The following is a 19739-nucleotide window of genomic DNA, read 5'->3' on the forward strand; positions in this document are numbered from 1 at the left end:
TCCTGAGAATTTCTTGACGACCTCTTTCCTTTGCCAAATGACCTGAGCTTGGAAACCGTTCAAAATCAACTCAAAGAAAAGTTCTCATCAGACACTTCACTTTTCTCTATAACTTCATGTCTCCGTAAGACAATAAACGTTCGTTCCAAATGCGATTTGCCTCTGCCACGAGCCGGATCTCTGACCCTCCGCCCTTCTCCACTCTCCCTGGTCCTCAAGAGCGGCCCCGGCCCCGCCTCCAGAGACCCCCTCTCTCAGGGGAGGAGCCTCGCGCCCTCCCCAGTCCGAGCGGGGCCCCTCCCCTCCCCGCCCTAGGGGCGGAGTCCCGCTCTATCCCACGCCCCGGGGGAACAGCGAGCACTACCCCGGCGAAGGAGGAGCCTTGCGTCACCCCGCCTCTCCCCACTTCGAGACCTTTCCCGGCTCCCTACTCCCGGGACCGTTCCGCATCCATCTGCAGGCGGGGGGTGCGCGGACGCGGCCCGGCCGAGTCCTCTACGCCCTGCGCCGGAGGCGGCGTGCGGGCCTCGCCGCGGTGCTGGGGCGGGCCGAGGGGCGCGGGCCCGGAGCCGGTGAGTGCAGCCGCCCGCCCCCCGCCGCGGCCGGCGCGGGCGGGGAGAGGGGAGCAGGCCGGGGGAGGCGGCGTAGGCTCCCTGCGCAGCGGTGCGCGGAGCCGCTACGGTCGGGAGTGCCCGCCTCTCCCGCGGGCTGCGCGCAGTCGTCGCCTGCTACCGGCGAGCCATCGCAGTGACCGGCAGTTAGAAGAAGCGTGCCTTATGGGACTGCACCCCTGGCCCAGTTTTTTGGTTGGTTTATTCACCACTGTGCCGCCCTGCATTTATCCCTGGGAGCCTCCCCCAGTGTCCTTAAGCCTGTCTCCGAGACCCCCCATCTTCTCCCCTCACCCCGAGAAAGAGTTGGGAAAAGCAGCCGTTTTAGTCTCCCAGGGGGAGTGAGTGCTTAACCTCAGAGAAGAGGACGCCCTGACGCCCTCTTCTCCGCCACTGTCTACTAACTAACCAGCCTCACTGCCGTTAGCGTCCTGAAGTCCTTTACGCATCTACTCCCTTAAGGCTAGGGCGGAGACAACTTGCTGCCCGCCTTTATATCTCCGTGAGTATACCTTAAATGTGCCCTCTGTGAAAGAGATTTCAAGGATTAGGTGCATTTCAGATGAAAGCCTTTCCAGAAACTTCGTTTTGTTGGAGAGGACCCGGGCACTGAGAGCTGGCTGAGGTTAAAGTAGGCTGCAGTCAGGAGGTCTCCTTGCAACCCAGCACTTTTGTCAGTATGGACTCTCCAGTGTCTTAAAGATCTGACGGGGGGTGGGGGGGGTCTAAAGCACCACCAGGTGTAAAGTACACATTATTGGATGTGCTGCTAATTCAGCTGTGAGAAGGTGTGGATATAGTAAGAGGCATCCTCGTTTTAGAGATAATTAATTGTGTTTTATTTTATTTTTTTTAAAGATTTTATTTATTTATTTGACAGGCAAAGATTACAGGTAGGCAGAGAGGCAGGCAGAGAGAGAGGAGGAAGCAGGCTCCCCGCTGAGCAGAGAGCCCGATGCGGGGCTCGATCCCAGGACTCCGGGACCGTGACCCGAGCCCAAGGCAGAGGCTTTAAACCACTGAGCCACCCAGGCGCCCCTTAATTGTGTTTTAGAATTGCTGAACTGCGATAGCTACCCCCTGCAACGTATCCACGCAGTCCTTCAGGTTTTCATCATAACTTCCAGTCTTGTGCAGGGGGCGGGGGTGGGGAACAGGTGGTTATGCAGTGTACCCTGGGTGAGAGGGGCGGGAAGGGACTCTGAGCTTCCAGAAGCCAGGGTACACACCACTCAGACTCAAACATGTCAATGCTTTATACATAAACTCTGAGTGAACTTCGATGATTGGGGGCAGAGATAGATGGGGTCACAGATAACCATATGTCAGGGTTAAAACAACCCCAGCTGTATTCAGTTCCCAGGAGCAATTATCTGCAGTTAGGCTTGACGTAGCCTTTCCATGCTCTGAACTAACATGACCCCATGTCTGCACTTGTCATAGTCTTGAACTCCGCCTCCTCATCACACAGTGCCCCTATTAGTGGTCCTGGAAAGTCAGTGGCTTCTTTTCTCCATTTCTGCCTGTAGGGATGCCAGAGGGACCCTCTGTGAGGAAGTTCCACCGCTTGGTCTCCCCCTTTGTGGGGCAGCAGGTGGTCAAGACAGGGGGCAGCAGTCAGAAGCTGACCCCTGCCAGCTTGCAGTCTCTGTGGCTCCAAGATACACAGGTGAGTTCCTATGGGCTTGTTTGACACCTCAGGTAAATGGGTGGACTCCATCACCACATCCTGTGATTCCCTTCGAATTTATCTCAAGACTTTGGTGCCATCACTGCCTCGAGCCCAGGGCAACCACGCGAGGACTCCATAGCGCTCATCCCCTTTAGGTCTGATGTTTAGGTCTGATGTTAGCCAGGAGTGGGCATTGCAGTGGCATGTGGAACTAGATAAAGTATTCGGTGCAGGCATGAGCTGTAGATTCTGATTCAGAGAGTCTGGAGTGATTCTGGTCACCGAATGTGCTTCTGTGGTTGGGAACTAGCAGGGATGGAAGGAAAGAGCATAGCCTTATGATCTGGATTCTGGTGGCCTCATCCATGCCCTTAGCATCAGGCAGAATTGCCTCCAGGGGCTCCCAGGGCTTCTGTGGCCTGGTTTGTGCCTCTTTAGGCCTGCTTCTTCCCCTGTGCCAAATCTCTCTTCCAGTCCTGTCGAACTCTCTGGGGTTCCTCCGCCAATCCTTATTGGGGTTCCTCCGCCAATCCTTATTGCCCATGGTTTTGATGTGCTGCTCCCCTGCTTGGGCAGATCTTCCTCCCCCCCCCCCCCCAACTCTGCTCCCTTTCTCATCCTTTCACATGACCATGGTAATTCCTCGGCTTCAGGATTCAGCCTCTCCATCACATCCTCTGAGAAGCCTGGCCTGCCTGCTCTGAGGGTGGAGAGAGACTTCTCTGGGCTTGCTGGGGACCCCGTACTTCCTCCTAATAGATCCTTATTGCTGAGTTTGTCCTGCTGGTTGAGTGGAGGAGACCAAGCAACAGGGTAGATGCATGCCCTCATCAGTATTGTATGCCTAGCACTTCGCTGAGTGGCAGCTCTTAGGAAGCATACATACGGTAATTGTCTATAGAAAAAATAAATTAGCCTGCTGTTCAGCTGTGAGCTCCTCAGCAAGTTGCTTAATCTCTTAGCTGTAGTTTCTGCAGTTGTAAGATGAGGATAAATACTTAGCAGTTACAATTGTATTAAACAGACTTTATGTCTGACACAAGTGCTCAATAAATACTGGTTCTCTTTTTCCCCCGCCTTGTCCTTCGCACACACCTTGGGGGTTATAAAACCATTCTAGATCTGAAAGAGGTCTTCTAGACCTTCACTTACCTTTTCTACCTTTGGAGATGGGGCCTCAGAGGGAGAGCACTCCATCCAAGTTGATGTCGCTTGTGGGGGCCCAGGTCACCTGATCTCCAGGTATGCGCTCCTACGCTCCTACCGGGAGAGTTTTTGACCAGACTGCTGCAAGCTTGGCAGGGGCAGGATTAGATCCTTTGATCTCTGGAACCCCAGCACTTAGCTGGTGCCTGTTACAGAGCTGGCTCGCAGAGATTATTTAAGGAATGGCTGAATGGACAGACAATGTGTGGACGGGGAGCCTTGAGATGGAACTGGGAGCTGGTCTTCTAGTAAACCAAGGCAGAGATTGGTGTTGTAGGAGCCCAAGAAGCCTGAGGGACACAGTCTTGAATTGCCTGGCATGTAGGAGGCTAAGTTCTCATCACTGTGCTCCCTTCTTTGCACCTCTGCCTCCTAAGGATTGGAGAGTTGAATTTGGAAAGTAAGACCTGTATCTCCAACAGGGGAAACTATTAGGTAACAGTGAATGGGAAGGAGGGGAGCATATGATTAAGGCTCATTTGAGGGCCTCAGCAGAGAAGAGGTGCTGATAGCCTGGAATAAAAGACTTCATAGGGGTCCTGGGTGGCTCAGTTGGTTAGGTGTCTGCCTTCAGCTCAAGTCATGATCCCAGGGTCCCGGGATCAAGTACCACATCCGCTCCCTGCTTTGCTTCCTCCTCTTTCTCTGCCCCTCCCCTCTGCTCCTGCTCTCTCTCTCAAATGAAAAAAAAAAAATAAATAAATAAAATAACATAAAATCTTTAGAATAAAAAAGAAGGCTTCATGAAGGAGGTGAGATTTGCGTTGGACCTTGAAGGATGGAGGATTTAGATCGACCAAAAGGAAAACAAAGGGCACTTCAGGTTTGAGAAGCAGTTATAGACAGGCACACTGGGCTAATGAAGGAGGGAAGAGATTGGCTCCACTCTGTGCCACCTGTTTTTTTCTGGCAAGTTCCTTCCCTGTCTTTACAGGTTGGTTCTCCAGTTTCTGTATTAGGATTGTGTTTGCTTACTCATAACAAATTCAGAAGAACAGATTATTTGTGTCTGGAGTGTGTGGGTTTTTTTTTTTTCCTCCCTTGACATAATGTCAAGTCCAGAGGAGGAAGACCAGGATGTTATGGGAGCAACGTGTGATCACTGGGCACCAAGCTCCTTCCGCTCTCCCCTCCCTGGGGGTGACCCTCATTTTCATGGTGATAACATGGCAGCTGAGATTCCAGCCATTACATTCTAGGCAGGAAGAAAGAGGAAGGAAAGGAGATAGGGCAAAAGGGACCTAGAAGCCTGTTCATATATTTTAAAGAGCTTTTCTGGAAACCACATTTGAGCACTCCTGCATATGTATCACTGGCTGCCCCATCTCTAAGAGAGTCTGGGAGACAGATTTTTAGCTGAGGACGTTGAAGCACCCTAAATCAGTAGCTGAGGTTATTGAGGTCCCTGTTAATTGGTTAGTAGGGAAGAGGGGAGAGGGATATTGGGAAATAGTTAGTAGTCTCCCTGTACCTGGTTCATTATCTTCTCCTGAGAAAGAGTGCATGGGGGATAAGTATTGAGTCCTTCCTTACATGGCTATTAATGTTTCTATTCCATCCTAGTTTGGGTGGAATACTGAGACTACATACTGAGACTTTTAACCAGTCCTCCAACTTTTAAAAAATATGTAACAGCTTTACTGAGATATAATTTACATAACATACCATTCACCCACTTAAAGTGTGCAGTTCGGTGGCTTTTAGTGTCTTCACACAGAGTTGTACAACCATCACCACAATCGATTTTAGAACATTTTCATCTCCCCAGAAAGAAACCTTGTGCCCATTAGCAGCCCCTCCTCATTTCACCCTTGCCTTCTGCCTCTAGTCATAAGCAGCCACTAGTCTATTTCCTGTTTCTATAGATTTGCTGTTTGTTTGGTGTTTTTTTGACATTTTACATATATGGAATTATACAACGTGTGTTCTTTTGTGAGTGGCTTCTTTTTTTTTTTTAATTAATTTATTTGTCAGAAAGAGAGAGAGACAGAACACACAAGCAGACAGAGAGGCAGGCAGAGGCAGAGAGAGAAGTAGCCTCCCCACCGAGCAGAGAGCCTGATGCTGTACTCGATCCCAGGATCCTGGGATCATGACCTGAGTTGAAGGCAGTGGCTCAGCCCACTGAGCCACCCAGGCATCCCGTGAATGGCTTCTTTTACCGAGCATAATGTTTTTAAGGTTCATGTAGCACGTGTCAGAATTTCCTTCTCTTCAAATACTGAGTTTCCAGAGGGAACGAGTGGAGCCTTCCTCATTTGTATGCCCCTCTGAACCTAGCACACTGCCTGGCACATTGTAAAAGCTCAGTTAAGGGTCAGCTAATTGAAATAACAGTGTCCCAGGAATTTAAAAGAGGGACAGTAGAAATTGCCATAGTTGGAGAGGACACAAAGATGTCCTGACCTAGGCATTTTTGATCCGGTAAATATTTTGATCCTGAGGGGCATTTGGCATATATTTTCATCAGCATTATACCAACATTGCTGAATTTGCATCAAGAAAATATTTTCTGGAGTGAATTCTATCATGCCCACTTAATTCTTTTTTTTTTTTTTTAAGATTTTGTTTATTTGACAGAGATCGTATTTAGGCAGAGAGAGAGGGCAAAGCAGGCTCCCCGCTGAGCAGGCTCCCTGCTGAGCAGAGAGCCTGATGCTGGTCTACATCCTAGGACCCTGGGATCATGACCTGAGCAGGAAGGCAGAGGCTTTAACCCACTGAACCACCCAGGTGCCCCATGCCCACTTAATTCTTGCTCAGTTTTTTATGTAGTTCAGTTAGCCATTTCTAATATGTGGCAGCAAACTGCTGTGCTCACATTTGCTGATAAGTTATTCTGGAATTATTTAGAAATGCCTTCTTTTAGGGCATTATTTAGTAATGCCTTCTTTTAGGGAGAGGATTTCAAAGACTACTATAGTTAAAATTTTTATACTAATTGACAAATTGGAGATCATATCAGAACTGTGGTCTCTAAGTACGTACTTTTGGAGGCCAAAAAAGTAACACAGGCATTTCCATTGTTGATGCCAGGTGTTTTGGTTCTAAAAGGCTGCTGGAATTTCAGAACATGCAGAACAGGCTCATCCTGGAATCTGGACTTGCACATTACATAGTAGGGCTAGCTATGGAAATAGAATACAAAGCACACAGAACATTCTTTGATATACATTTCCTGTTCTCATCCACTTTTCTTGAAATCATTTTCATTGGGGATGAAGTTAATTCTTTTCCTTTGTACATTTTATATACATTGTTTGTGTCGATACTCAATTTCTATTGATTGTCACTTTCTTTTTTATTGTGAGTTCTCTTGTGGCCATTTCTTCTACCAGATCCAGTTTCATCGAGTGAGAGGTACCAAATTCTACAATGTGTAAAATACGTTGTGTATTTACAGCATCTGAAATGTAGTGTACTTTAGCTGCCATCCATTAGTGTATGGGGTGTGCGTGTGGGTGTGTGTGCTGCTTATTTCTAACAAAGAGGAAGTATTATGAATTAAATACAGGATGACAGTTTGTATTTCTTTCTCAGCTTTCGTGAACACATCGGGAGCTTTTCCCCTCCCTTATTCTAGGGTGGTCCTGCTCTCTAGCATGGATCTATGTTACTGCTAATCCAATTCTTCTTGCTTTCAGTCACTTTGAAAACTGTGTGCTAACTGCCCGTACCACTGGAGCAAAGGGCCAAAGGCAGGTCCAAAATACTAAGCTTGGGAAAGCTTCCTTGAAGAGGCAAGAAAGGATAAGTTTGCATTATAAACATTGGCATATACATATCTCTTTAGTCTTTCCTTTTCTGGGTCTGTAAGGCTTAGGCCGTTCAGGCTCCTATAGCACAACAGCACAGACCGAGTGGCTTGAAACCAACAGAAATTTATTTCTCCCAGTTCCAGAGGCTGGAAGTCTAAGATCAGACAGCCTGGCAGTTTTGGTGTCTGTGAGAGCCTGCTTCCCAGTTCATAGACAGCCCACTTCTTGCCTTCTTCATATCACATGGTGCAAGGGGCAAGGGTGCTCCCTGGGGCCTGTTTTATAAGGACACTAATCCCATTTGCAAGGACTTCACCCTACTGACCTAATTACCTCCCGGAGGCCCACCTCCAGATGGCATCACTGTTGTGGGTTAAGTTTCAACATATACATTTGCACGGGAGGGGCACAAACAAGTCTATAGCAAAGACTGAGATCGTGTTCGTTTTTTTTTTTTCTAGGTCCATGGAAAGAAATTATTCCTTAGATTTGAGCCAGATGAAGAACTTGGTTCCCTTGGCAACATCTCACTGCCAGAGTCTCTAGAAAAAGGAGAGAGAAAGGAAGAGGCCCAGGACCAAAAGCAGGCCTCGGGGCCCAGCAGCCAGAAAACCTCTCAGCCGCCCTCTCAGTCCCTGGAGCATGTTGCTCCGAGTGGAGACAGTGGTTTGGAGGGTTTGCGGGGAGATGCCGCTGTGGGAGCTGCGGAGAGGTGGCTGCAGGTCAGCTTTGGTATGTTTGGCAGCATTTGGGTGAACGAATTCTCCAGAGCGAAGAAAGCAAACAAGAGGGGCGACTGGAGGGACCCCATTCCAAGGTAATGGTGTGGTTGGGCAGGCTGTGGCTGTGGCTCTGCAGGTCTGTGCTGTTTGACACGGCCCCCCGTGTGCAGGCTTGGGGCTGGGCTTTGTGGGCTCACTCAGGTGGGTGTCCCACCGGCTCGCCGGAAGCCCGAGTCCTAGCAGAGAGTACCTGTGCTAGAAAGGAGACTGTGCCTGCATCCGGAGAGGGCTGGAAACATTCTGGGGCAGATTAGAAAAAGGGAAGAACTTTCCCAACAAGCATGACTCTTGAGAGTGGGATGGCGCTGAAGGACGTTTTATGGCTTGACGAATGCACTCTGAATTCAGGGACAGAATTGTCTTGGTTTTTTGTCTGCCAGTGGTGGGAAGAATATTTTGGTGTGTAAAACTCAGTCCCTGTTCAGGATTATTACCAACGTGTTGATTTCCCAGAGGAGTCACTGAGAACGAACATCCTCACAGCTTTGCGTAAGTGCTCCTTTAGCCGAATTCTTAACTAGCTTCCTGTTGTTTGTATACTTTTTTTTTTTTTTTTAAGATTTTATTTATTCACCTGATAGAGATCACAAGCAGACAGAGAGGCAGGCAGAGAGAGAGAGAGAGGGAAGCAGGCTCTCTGCCGAGCAGAGAGCCCGATGCGGGACTCGATCCCAGGACCCTGAGATCATGACCTGAGCCGAAGGCAGCGGCCCAATCCACTGATCCACCCAGGCGCCCCTGTTTGTATACTTTTTATCAGTTTGTAGAGGCTTTTGTATATTGCGTGTTAATCTTTGTGATATGTGATGCCAGTGTTTCACGTCTGCCTGTGTCCTTTGACAGTGTTTGTGCCTTTTGCCATTCAAGATTTAAAGCCTTTTTAGTTTTTAGCGAGTTAAGTGTCTGACTCTCTGTTTCAGCTTAGGTCACGATCTCATGGATCATGGGAAGGAGCCCCGCGTCGCATCAGGCTTCACGTTCAGCAGGGAGCGCCCTTGAGATTCTTGTCCTCTGCCCTCCCCCCACTCATACCATCCTGCTCTTTAATCTAAAACTTTTACAAATTTTTATTTATTTTTAAAGATGTTTATTGAAGTATAGTTGACATCAATGTTATATCAGTTTCAGGTTTAGAAAATAATCATTCAACAATTCTAGACATTACTTAGTGCCTACAATAAATGTGGTCATCATCTGTCACCAAACAATATTATTACTGACTATATTATTACATAATAATATATTATTATTTATTATTGTATATTCTTATAGAATAATATTATTATTAACTATATTCCCTATGCTGTACTTTTCATCCCTGTGACTTCCTTATTTTATAACTGCAAGTCTAGACCTTTTTTTTTTTTAAGATTTTTATTTATTTATTTGACAGAGAGCAATCATAAGTAGGCAGAGAGGCAGGCAGAGAGAGAGAGGGAAGCAGGCACCCCGCTGAGCAGAGAGCCCGATGCGGGACTCAATCCCGGGCCCCCTATATCACGACCTGAACTGAAGGCAGAGGTTTAACCCACTGAGCCACTGAGGCTCCCTGGAAGTCTAGATCTCTTAATCCTCTGTACCTATTTACCCATCCCCCCACTCCTTGGGATTTTAAATTTTTATATAGTCAGTGATCAGTATTTTTTTTTTTTAAGATTTTATTTATTTATTTATTTGACAGAGATCACAAGTAGGCAGAGAGGCAGGCACAGAGAGAGGAGGAAGCAGGCTCCCCATTGCGCGGCTCCATCCCAGGACCCTGGGATCAGGACCTGAGCCGAAGGCAGAGGCTTTAACCCATTGAGCCACCCAGGCACTGCCTGTGTGATCAGTATTTTTCACAATAGCTCTTGGGTTTTTCCTTCTTGCTAAAGAAGGCCCCTTCTACCTAAAAGCCATACTATTCTTCCATCTTCTAAAGTTTCATAGTAATATGATTTTATGTTCAGAACTGTAGCATTTATTTACAGTATGATTTAGGGCTAGTAAGATGCTTTGGACTGTAAAGATAACTGAGACTGGATTAAGTGTGGAGATTTTTTTGGCTCACATAATTGAAAGTTTCAAGCGAGGGTGGGTTTTGATGTTGACTCAGTTCCCTGCCTTGGGCTTCATGTTCTTGTGACTCTCCTGGGCCTTTTCCCGTATGTTGGTTTTGTCCTTAGACCAGTAGCAAGAGGCTCTTTTGCAGTTCCAGGCCTTCCGTCTGCAATGAAGAGAGAAGAGGCGAAGAGATAGTCATTTTCTAGAAGTTCAGATGAGCAAGCAGAGCTTTCTCAGAAAATCCCAGCCAACCTCTTATGGCCTGGAGCTGGTTCACCGGCTGATTGCTAAATTAGTCACTAGCTAGGGCAGTTGAAATGCTCTTCACGAATAAGACTCAACCCTAACTAAATTTTCTGAATTTATTGTCACAGAGTTAACACATATCATTCTCTTATTTTTAAAATTTCTTCTTGTGAAGTTATGTCTGCCTTTTCCTTGTTTTTGTTTTTTATTTTCATTTGTTGCTTCCTCCTGTTTCTTAATTAGGCTTAAGTTTTATCAGAGTTTTATCAATTTTGTTGGTCTTTCAAATAAATATTATTAGTTTTATATACTCTATACGGGAAGAGTATTTTCTGATTTTCCAGATGTTTGAGTGGGGTCATCATTTTGTTGCCCTTTTTTTATTGGATTGTGATCAGGATATCAGTCTGTAAATTTTCTACTTTGGGCATATTTGCAGTCAAACACGTCATGGGTCTTTGCTTACGTTTTGTGTACGTAAATGAAGACAATATGTTCATAAAAAGCAAAACCTTGTATAACTATTAAGAACAGGTTTTTGCTTTGGTAATTTAAACACTCTATTCTTGCTTATTTTTTGTTTACTTAATATGCCAAACATGGGAAGAGGAGCATTAAAATCCTCTAGGGTGATTGTGGTTTTATGGTTTCCCCTTGTCTTTCTAGTGTGTTTATGTGTTTGCTGCTCTGTTGTTCAAAGCATCAAGGTCTCTGACTTCTTTGCAGCTTTTTAAAATAATAGCATACCCTTGGAGTGCCTGAGTGGCTCAGTCAGTTAAGCATCCAACTCTTGATTTAGACTCAGGTCGTGATCTCGGGGTTGTGAGTTTGAGTCCTGTGTTAGGCTCCACACTGAGCACGGAGTCTGATTAAGATTCTCTCTTCCGCTCCCTCTGCCCCTGCCTTCCACCTCTCTCACTCTCTCTTAAAAAAAGAAAAGAAAAGAAATAAGATAGTAACAGACCTTCTGTTTGCCTTTGGTCTTGAACTCTGCTTTGCTTGATGGTAATGATGCCACGCTGTGTTTGACTGGCCCACATAGTCTTTTTCCACTTAGTGTGTGCTTTACAGGTGTGCTTTTTCACTTATTTTAGCTATATTTCTTACAAATGGCGAGTTTCTGGCTTTTGTATCTCTTTAAACTCAAACTCCTTGTTTTGAAATGAGGTGACTATGGTATTTGGATTTTCTTCCATTTGCCATTTTATTATACCTAGTTTATTTTTTTCTGTTGGATTTTTCAAGTTTTTTTCTTTTCTCCTTTGCCCCCACCATCTATTATTCCTTTTGAGTAAGTAGCAAGTACTGCTATTCATCTTCTTTCTGTTGGTAATAATGTTCCCTTTAAATTAGACTCATATTTTTCTTGGTTAAGAACGACCAAATGTTTAATAACATTAAACTAATAACATGTCTCCCTTCTTATTGAAATTGGTTTTTTGCTCCTTTCCTTCATCCTTCTGAGAGGAGGCCTTTGAAATAGTTCCATTTCACCACTTCTTTTGTCTTGTCCACCCTGTTTCCTCCGGGAATAAGGGAGGGGTGAGATAGTTCAGAATTTTAATTCCAGATTGTTAACTATATATGTTATTAATTATGTATAATTAAGTTAATTAATATTAAATATACATTAACATTATATCTTCTTTTTTTTTTTAAACATTTTATTTATTTGACAGAGATCACATGTAGGCAGAGAGGCAGGCAGAGAGAGGGAGAGAGAGAGAGAGGAGGAAGCAGAGAGCCCGGTATAGGGCTTGATCCCAGGACCCTGAGATCATGACCTGAGCTGAAGGCAGAGGCTTAACCCACTGAGCCACCCAGGCGCCCTATCTTCTTTGTTTTTATTCAATTTTGCAACCCTTTATTTTTGTGTGCATAATGCTTATTAACAAATCTATTCAGTAAAGTTAGAATTCTAGTGAAAAGCAGTTTTTCCGTGAAAGCCTCAGGGCTCCATTATATGTCAGACACCTGGAAGTAGCACTGAATTTGGTGTGAGACCTAGTGACCTTATTTACAGCCTCCAAGGAATCCTCCTGGGTAGTGATTTTTCGATTTTTCACTGTGCTCTCATGACAAGCATACCAGCTTCTGTGCAGATGCTTCTCATCTCAGCAGCAGAGCGATTTGGACACAGTCCAAGTCCACACTGATTATCTTTGTACACCTAGCAATCCTCAAAGGCTGTTCACTCTGCAGTGTTTGCTTTTCTGCAGCCAAATCCCTGAATGCTGGTGGGCCAGGCCAGTGAGCTATTAAGGGTCTTAAGACGTTGTCGCATGTCATCTTCAACCCGCTCTGTCTAGAGTCAGTGCTCTGACCAGACGTGTTCAGCAAAACGCTGTCCCCCTCATCCAGAGTTAGGCTTCTCCTCCTCCTCCTCCTTGTTTTCCACGGATCAGCACTGAGGTAATCTGCCATTTTAGGAGCTCCAAGTGCCTCAGCTCCTTAGTGATCACACAGCACCTCTCTCGTTTCCAATGGTCAACAAGGGTATCTTCTGATTTCCAGAATTCCTTCTTAATGCGCTACAGTTCTCAACTGTGCTATCATCCAGTCCTCTGGATCTCTCACAATAAATATTGTGCAACCCAGGGCTGCCCCTTCTGTCTTACCCTTTTCCTCTGCCCTTGGCTTGAGGTCCCTGCTGCTCTCATTTCCATTGGGCATTTATTTTTCCTTGAGTAATTACCTCAGATACTATGGTAGATGTGTCTCTGAGGCCTTTTCCTCTGAAGTTGTCCTGTTAGGGGCACCTGGGTGGCTCAGTTGGTTGAGCGTTCAATTCTTGATTTCAACTCAGGTTGTGATTTCGGGTTGTGGGATCAAACCCCAATTGAACTCTGTGCTCAGCACAAAACCTGCTTGTCCCTGTCCCTCTGCTCCTCCCCACAATGACACACATGGGATCTCTCTTTCTCTCAGATAAATAAAATTAAAAAAAAAATTGCCCTTTTGTTTCCACGCCAGAATAAGATCTAGATCAGCTACATGGATATTTCCCTTCAGATAATGGAGTCTGGCTGATTATCTGCCCTTACATAGTAACCCATTGTGTCTTTATCAAAGATCAGAAAGTTTTTTCGTGTCCTTGGAATTCAGGAAGTTCAGGGGCATACGGGTGGGTATGTTATTCTTGTTAAATCTTGCTGGGACTGGGAGTGGTACCTCTCTAGTGTTCCATTTCTCTGTCCTTTGCAACAAACTCTGCTTTTGTGCAGGTACACACCTCCTGAGCCTTTAGACTTCCATAGGTCATGTTGTCTTTAGTGAACATGTATGGCCCTGATCAGAAAGAGGGAGCGATATATATATATACATATATATATATATTTATGTTTTAATTACTGCATTTAGCCCTGAGAACCATCCCTTTTCTCTCTTGGCGTCTTAGCTTCTCTGGGTGAATCTTGACTGTGGAGTGGGAGCACTATGAACGTGTGACTTAACTCTTGAGTGGGAGCTGTATGTATGTGTGCCCTGAGCCGCACGCACTTAGGACCTTTTCTTTCTTCCAGGTTGGTCCTGTACTTTGGTGGTGGCGGCTTCCTGGCATTCTATAATTGTCAGATGTCTTGGAGCTCTTCCCCAGTGGTCAGACCTGCCTCTGACATCTTGTCGGAAAAGTTTGATCGAAGACAAGCCTTGGAAGCTTTGAGCCAGGAGCAGCCTGTCTGCTATACCCTGTTGGACCAAAGATACTTCTCAGGCTTAGGTATGAGTGACGGGAAAGGGATGAGACCCGCCACCTGTGTGCTTGAGGCAATCACTTAATCTCTTCAGTTTCACTTCTTCATTTTTTAAACTAAGGGAGTGAGGGATACCTGGATGGCTCTGTCCGTTGAGCATCTGCTGTAGGCTCAGGGCGTGATCTCAGGGTCCTGGGATTGAGCCTCACATCAAGCTCCCCCCTCAGCGGGGAGTCTGCTTCTCCCTCTCCCTCTGTCCCTCTGCACCACTCATGCTGTCTCTCTTTATCCCCCTCTCTGTCTCAAATAAATAAGTAAAATCTTAAAAAAAAAAAAAAAAAAGTAAATAAACTGAGGGAGTTCGATGAGGCAGTTTCTAACTTCTCTCCAGGCTTCAGAATTCACATCCTAATTACATTATCACCTGGAGTCCGCCCATGGCCACTTCACAGAATAACTTCCTAAAGGGCAGGAGTCCTGTTTTCTTTCTCCTTGAATCCTCCACTGCCTGGTGTAGCGCCTGGCATAGCGGAGGTACTCAGTTACTCAGTCAGTATCTGCTGGGCACCAGAAGCTCTGCAGTTTACTGAGGGAGAGCAGTGCGTTTGTAAATGGGGACTCTCGGGCAGATGGGGCTGCCTGCTGGCAAAGCACAGATGCCTCAGGCCTCCGTCAGGATCTTAAAAGACATGGGTAAAGCAGCAGGTTCCCTCCCTCTGTTCAGGTGTCATGCACAATGAAACTGTGAGCATTTTCCAGGGGGAGGGAAAAGGAGCTGAGTGATCTGAAAACCAGAACAGCTAACTCGCAGAACTACAAGAACTGATTGCTCTTACTACCTCAGCAGAGGCCTTAGTGCCCTGTGACTGGCTGCTGAGGCAGTCGAGGGAACTGATGACAAAATCACCTCATATCCAAGGCCTGATGGTGCCTACTGCTGGCACAGCTCCCCTCAGGAGCGGGGAGGAGGCCCGGGGGCTCCCCAGACAGCGGCCTTGCATTTTCACATTAAGATTGTGGGAGCCCTTGTGCCCTGAGGGACAAAGAGACCTCCAGAAGGAGCCTTTGGGTTATTTATAGCAGGACCTCAGGCTCTACTGACTAGTCATTGTTACCAACAATATTAGTAACAGCTGACATTTTTCGTGTGCCTTTTAACGTGCTAGTTGTGGGGCTTCAGCCTTCCTGCTATTCTGTAGGATAATGACTCGTTAGTTTTCCCTTTCCTCACACAAAGAAGCCAAAGCAAAAGACACATTGCTGGTATGTGGTACGGCTGAGATAGTAATCCAGGTAGTTTACCAGGAAATTGTAGAGAAAAGTTGTGTATGACTAGGGGTGTGATTAGGAAGCCCCAGCAAAGAGCAGTGATTTCATTCATCCATTCATCCCACACAAGCTGAATGCTTCCCTTCTACCGAGTTCAAAGTCTCACCTTCAGGAGGTTATTAATGGCCCAGCAAGCATGGGCTCAGTTCACTGCAATTTCAGATAGATTGTGACAAATGCCTGGTAGAAGTTAAAGTGCACTGTTGGGACATTTTGAAGAGAGTTATTGATTCTAGAAGGAGGGGTCAAGACTAGCTTCACCAAGAATGAGGCAGTAGTAGAAAAATAATTAAATAATACTTCCTAAATGATTTATATCTCAGGCATTACCCTTGACATTTTAAATAATAGCGGCTAATATTTATTGAGTACTCTCTACATACCAGCCACAGTGCTGAATGTGTATGTGTGTGTGTGAGAATTCTCATTTACTGCTCACAAAAGCCAGGTAAGCAATTGCTATTTTACAAGTGAGGAATGTGGAGCATATAGAAGCTAAGGAACCTGCCAGGGTCACGTAGCTAGGATCTGGTTGAGTGGGGTTCAGATGCTGGCAGTCAGCTTCCATAGGCTGTTTGGATAACCCCCCTCCTGTAACATGGGCCACACACAAGTTTTATTTCCTTTCGTCTCTACAACAGCCTTAAAGGTAAGTATGAGCAAATCCATTTGGCAGACAGGGAGGTGGACTCAGAGTAGGTGACTTGGCCGAGAGCCCGCAGGCCATGACAGGGTCGGCCTCAGTCATCTGTAGGAGCCCTCCCACCACCATCATGCCAGCTTCCATTTGTTTTGTCAGTGTTGTGGATGAGGCTCATGACCGAGGTGTTCTTTCTCCTTCCCTTGTCCTCTTCCTGCCTCCCCGCAGGGAACATCATTAAGAATGAAGCCTTGTACAGAGCGGGGATCCATCCCCTTTCTCTCGGCTCGCTCCTCAGCCATCAGCACCTCGAGGCCCTCGTGGATCATGTGGTGGAGTTCAGTGCGGACTGGCTTCAGGGCAAGTTCGAGGGCAGACAGCAGCACCCGCAGATCTACCAGAAAGAACAGTGCCCTGGGGGACACCGGGTCATGAGAGAGGCGTTTGGGCCTCCGGGCGGCTTCCAGAGGCTCACATGGTGGTGCCCGCAGTGCCAGCCCAGGTTGTCTCCTGATGAGCAAGGGCAGGTCCAGCTCTCCTAGGGGACTCCCGCCCATCTTCACAGAACCTGGCCCTTGGGGGGCTGTGATTCCTGAATGTCCGGAGGGTGGGTGTTGTCGGTGCTTGGGCTTGGCTACAGGAATAGAGGGTGGGGGGATGGGTGTCAGGACTGTTGCAAGCCGTCTCACTGGACTTGGGTTGAAGGCTGTTCCTACAGGGTTAGATGTTTTTTTGCTTCTCTCATTTCTATTAATTCTTCCATCTAATTCTGCCATTGTGGAAGATGAGGAAAAGTCATGAGGACGGTACAGGGAAACACCTCCCAGTGGGGCACTGAAATGAAAGCGCCTGCAAAACAGCTCTGCCTCCACATTGCTTTGTATGTGCTTGGTTTTGTGTTTGAAACCTTGGTTGGTTGTAAGGCTCTCCATTTGAGAAATGGGACAACAGAAGTCTTTTTCTTTGTTCCCCTAGGGGGATCCAGGGGTGAGGATGAGTCACACAGGAGAGGAGGCTGAGGCTGACTCAGCTTCCTGCGTGGATCCTTACCCATGGGATGGAGAGTGGGGATGGAGAGAAGGGCCAGAAGAGGAGAGGGACCAGGGAATTGGCCACCTTCCTGCTGTGCCCAGTGGGATTTAGAAAAAAGCTACTTCTCTCTACAGTAAGGTGATACTTTTGTGACTATTGGTGTGTTGAACAGTGCAGGAATCAAGGGTGGTAGAGACACACTGTCAGGCTGTTAGCGATAGCCAGAAGAAAGTAGGACAGTGACATGAAAATAAATCTTTTGTTATTTTCTGTTGTCATCTTTATTTGGCGATCAATGCTCTCACACTGTGAATAATTGAGCTCCCAGTGAAGGTGGCTGTGTAGGGCTCGCTGAGTTGGCCTGATGGGTCCACTTAAAAGGAACAGGGTAGGGGGGCGCCTGGGTGGCTCAGTGGGGTAAGCCTCTGCCTTCGGCTCGGGTCATGATCCCAGGGTCCTGGGATCGAATCCTGCATCAGGCTCTCTGCTCAGAGGGGAGCCTGCTTCCCTCTCTCTCTCTGCCTGCCTCTCTTCCTACTTGTGATCTCTGTCTGTCAAATAAACAAATAAAAAATCTTTAAAAAAAAAAAAAAAAGGAACAGGGTTGGGGGGGCGGTGAAAACACACCTGCTCTTCTGCCCATAGGTGCCCTGCCAACTTGAAATCTGGCAGAGCACAGGATTTCCTCCTGTTGGATCAGCCTCTGGCCTGCAGCAGATAGTGAATTGCATGAGCAAAATTGAAAACAGTGGCTAATGTTTCCATCTTCCTTTACTCTCATCTCTCTTACATCATCAAGATTTGTTACTGGGGAAAGCCACTTTATAGCAGACCTATAACCTGTAGAATAGTTCATCTGTACTTAATACTTCCCAGTGGAAAGCCTTTAGCCTAATTCTTGCCATATCATCTATAGAAATCCCCATGGTGATAAGTCCTCTGTCACTGTGTATAGATGAGGAAACTGACCTCCAGACTAGAGGCTGAGGAACTTGCTTAAGATCATACGGTTAACAAGGCTCAAGGGTGCGCACTTACCACCCACCACTTCGTGGTCCCCTCTGTATCAGGCCTCCGTAGCTGTGCCCCAGCCCTGCCCCAAGCGCTGGCTGCCATCACTGGGGGGATGTTACTGAAAGCAGCCAAGCTTCCTTTGTTCCATCTTCTCTGCAGATAGGCCCCTGGGAAGAAGCAGCAACTGTGGTGTCTCATAGATGAAGGGTTCTGTTATCAAATAATGCTCTACCCCCTCTCAGAGCTTGGTGGGCTCATCAAAGCCTCCAAGAAATTCTGCAGTAGAACAAAGTAAAACACTTTGTGTTTCTAAACCTTATTTTACCATGAAACCCATTTTACCTTTACTCATCTTTGGAACAGGGTGTAGAAAAGGCTGTAATCCATTAAGATCCAACCTTCCTACATGCATCCTTTGAATCTGCTTTCAAATGTCCATCTGCGAGGTCTGTTTCTTCTTGGGGTCATTGTCTGCAACCAGTTTCAGCAACCCCCTGCAGTCATGACAGTTCTTACATCGAATCTAAATCCTTCCTGCTTTGTTAAGTATCTTACTCACTGTACCTCATTTATCTCTTTTACTTGGCAGACATGCCAGTTCTTTGGGCCTTAGGTTACATATGCCTAAGGAAACAGCATGGTCTGGGAGACTTAAACGACGGAAATTGCTGCTCTCGCAGTCCCGGAGGCTGGAAGTGTCCCATCAAGGTGCTGAAGCTTTGCCTATGCTGAGCTTTCACTTAAGGCCTTGCAGCTGCCTTCTGTGCCCAGGCCCTTTTCTCTATGTGTAGGCACTCCTGGGGCCTCTGCCTCTCCCTGCGAGGAAACCAGTCCTATAGATGGGTTAGGACCCCATGCTTATGATCTCATTTCACCTTAATTACTTCTTCAAAGGTCCTATCCAAATATCCTACATGGTAGGCTAAGACTTCAAAGTCAGAATTGGCTGGGGGTGTGTGTGGTGAGGGTAGTGGACACAATTCAGTCCATAACAGGATTCAAAGGGGTTTTGGAGAGAATCTTCAAGTTTTCAGAGGCCATCTCTCTGCACTTTTGTTCTTTCAAATTAGTTGGTAAAACCCTACTTCCAGACCAGATGGTCTGAAAATCCTGTTTGAGTAATAGATTGCTGTTTGTATCTACAAGAATATATTTACTCGTGTGTGTGTGTGTGTGTGTGTGTGTGTATGTATGTATGTATGTATGTCGTGTGAAGATATATGTGGGGAGGCACCTGGGTGTATGTACACATATACACATGGATGTGTATCCTTAATTCTAATTGACCTTTCTAACCCATACGGGTAACAGAAGTGTGAAATGTTAGGCATAAGCTGGGGCAAAGATGGTGTCCAGCCCGTTTGCTCTAAGTCAATATCTGATCAGTACAGTGGGTCCAGAGTATAGGAGGGGAATGAGATGGGGAAGGTCTGGAGATATGAGGGGAGGACTGGGTGCCAAGACCCATGCGTGTGTCTATATACCCATTGTGATTGGTAGAGAAAGAAAGAGAAGTGCTATTGCTGTTGTTGCTACAAGTGCTAGAACTGGAAATAGCAGTGGAAATGGAGAGGAAGGGTATAATGGCATCATGGGGTCGGGCTCCTGGGTGAGCTGGGAGTCGGGAAGCCGAAGATACTCAGGCCTGGCACTCACACTAGAGGAGGCCAGCTGCTGACTGACAGGGGAAGTCAGCTGGGAGCCGAGCAGGTTC

General features: G+C 46.7%; 1 protein-coding gene across 3 annotated transcripts; it reads left to right on the forward strand.

The window, feature by feature from the left end:
• The first annotated feature begins 376 nt into the window (after positions 1-376).
• On the forward strand, positions 377-17279 carry NEIL2 (nei like DNA glycosylase 2). Of its 3 annotated transcripts, none has more exons than XM_082726930.1 (5): positions 377-572; positions 2141-2280; positions 7709-8064; positions 13840-14036; positions 16208-17279. In XM_082726930.1, the coding sequence occupies exons 2-5, from the start codon at positions 2143-2145 to the stop codon at positions 16519-16521; spliced, it is 1005 nt and encodes a 334-aa protein (XP_082583056.1). In that variant the 5' UTR covers positions 377-572; positions 2141-2142; the 3' UTR covers positions 16522-17279. The 3 variants fall into 3 exon arrangements, with proteins under 3 accessions (XP_082583056.1, XP_082583057.1, XP_082583058.1); XM_082726931.1 differs by lacking the exon at positions 377-572 and adding an exon at positions 579-1113; XM_082726932.1 differs by lacking the exon at positions 377-572 and adding an exon at positions 579-806.
• The last annotated feature ends 2460 nt before the right edge of the window (positions 17280-19739 follow it).

Source organism: Mustela nivalis (assembly GCF_964662115.1).
Source record: "Mustela nivalis genome assembly, chromosome: 4".
Classification (NCBI taxonomy): domain Eukaryota; kingdom Metazoa; phylum Chordata; class Mammalia; order Carnivora; family Mustelidae; genus Mustela; species Mustela nivalis.

Excerpts from the sequence above, each read along its gene's own strand:
- NEIL2 (XM_082726930.1), top strand. The coding sequence starts at position 2,143 with ATGCCAGAGGGACCCTCTGTGAGGAAGTTCCACCGCTTGGTCTCCCCC. Across the intron at positions 8,065-13,839 it reads TGGAGGGACCCCATTCCAAG|GTTGGTCCTGTACTTTGGTG; the intron begins GTAATGGTGTGG and ends TCTTTCTTCCAG. Across the intron at positions 14,037-16,207 it reads AAGATACTTCTCAGGCTTAG|GGAACATCATTAAGAATGAA; the intron begins GTATGAGTGACG and ends GCCTCCCCGCAG.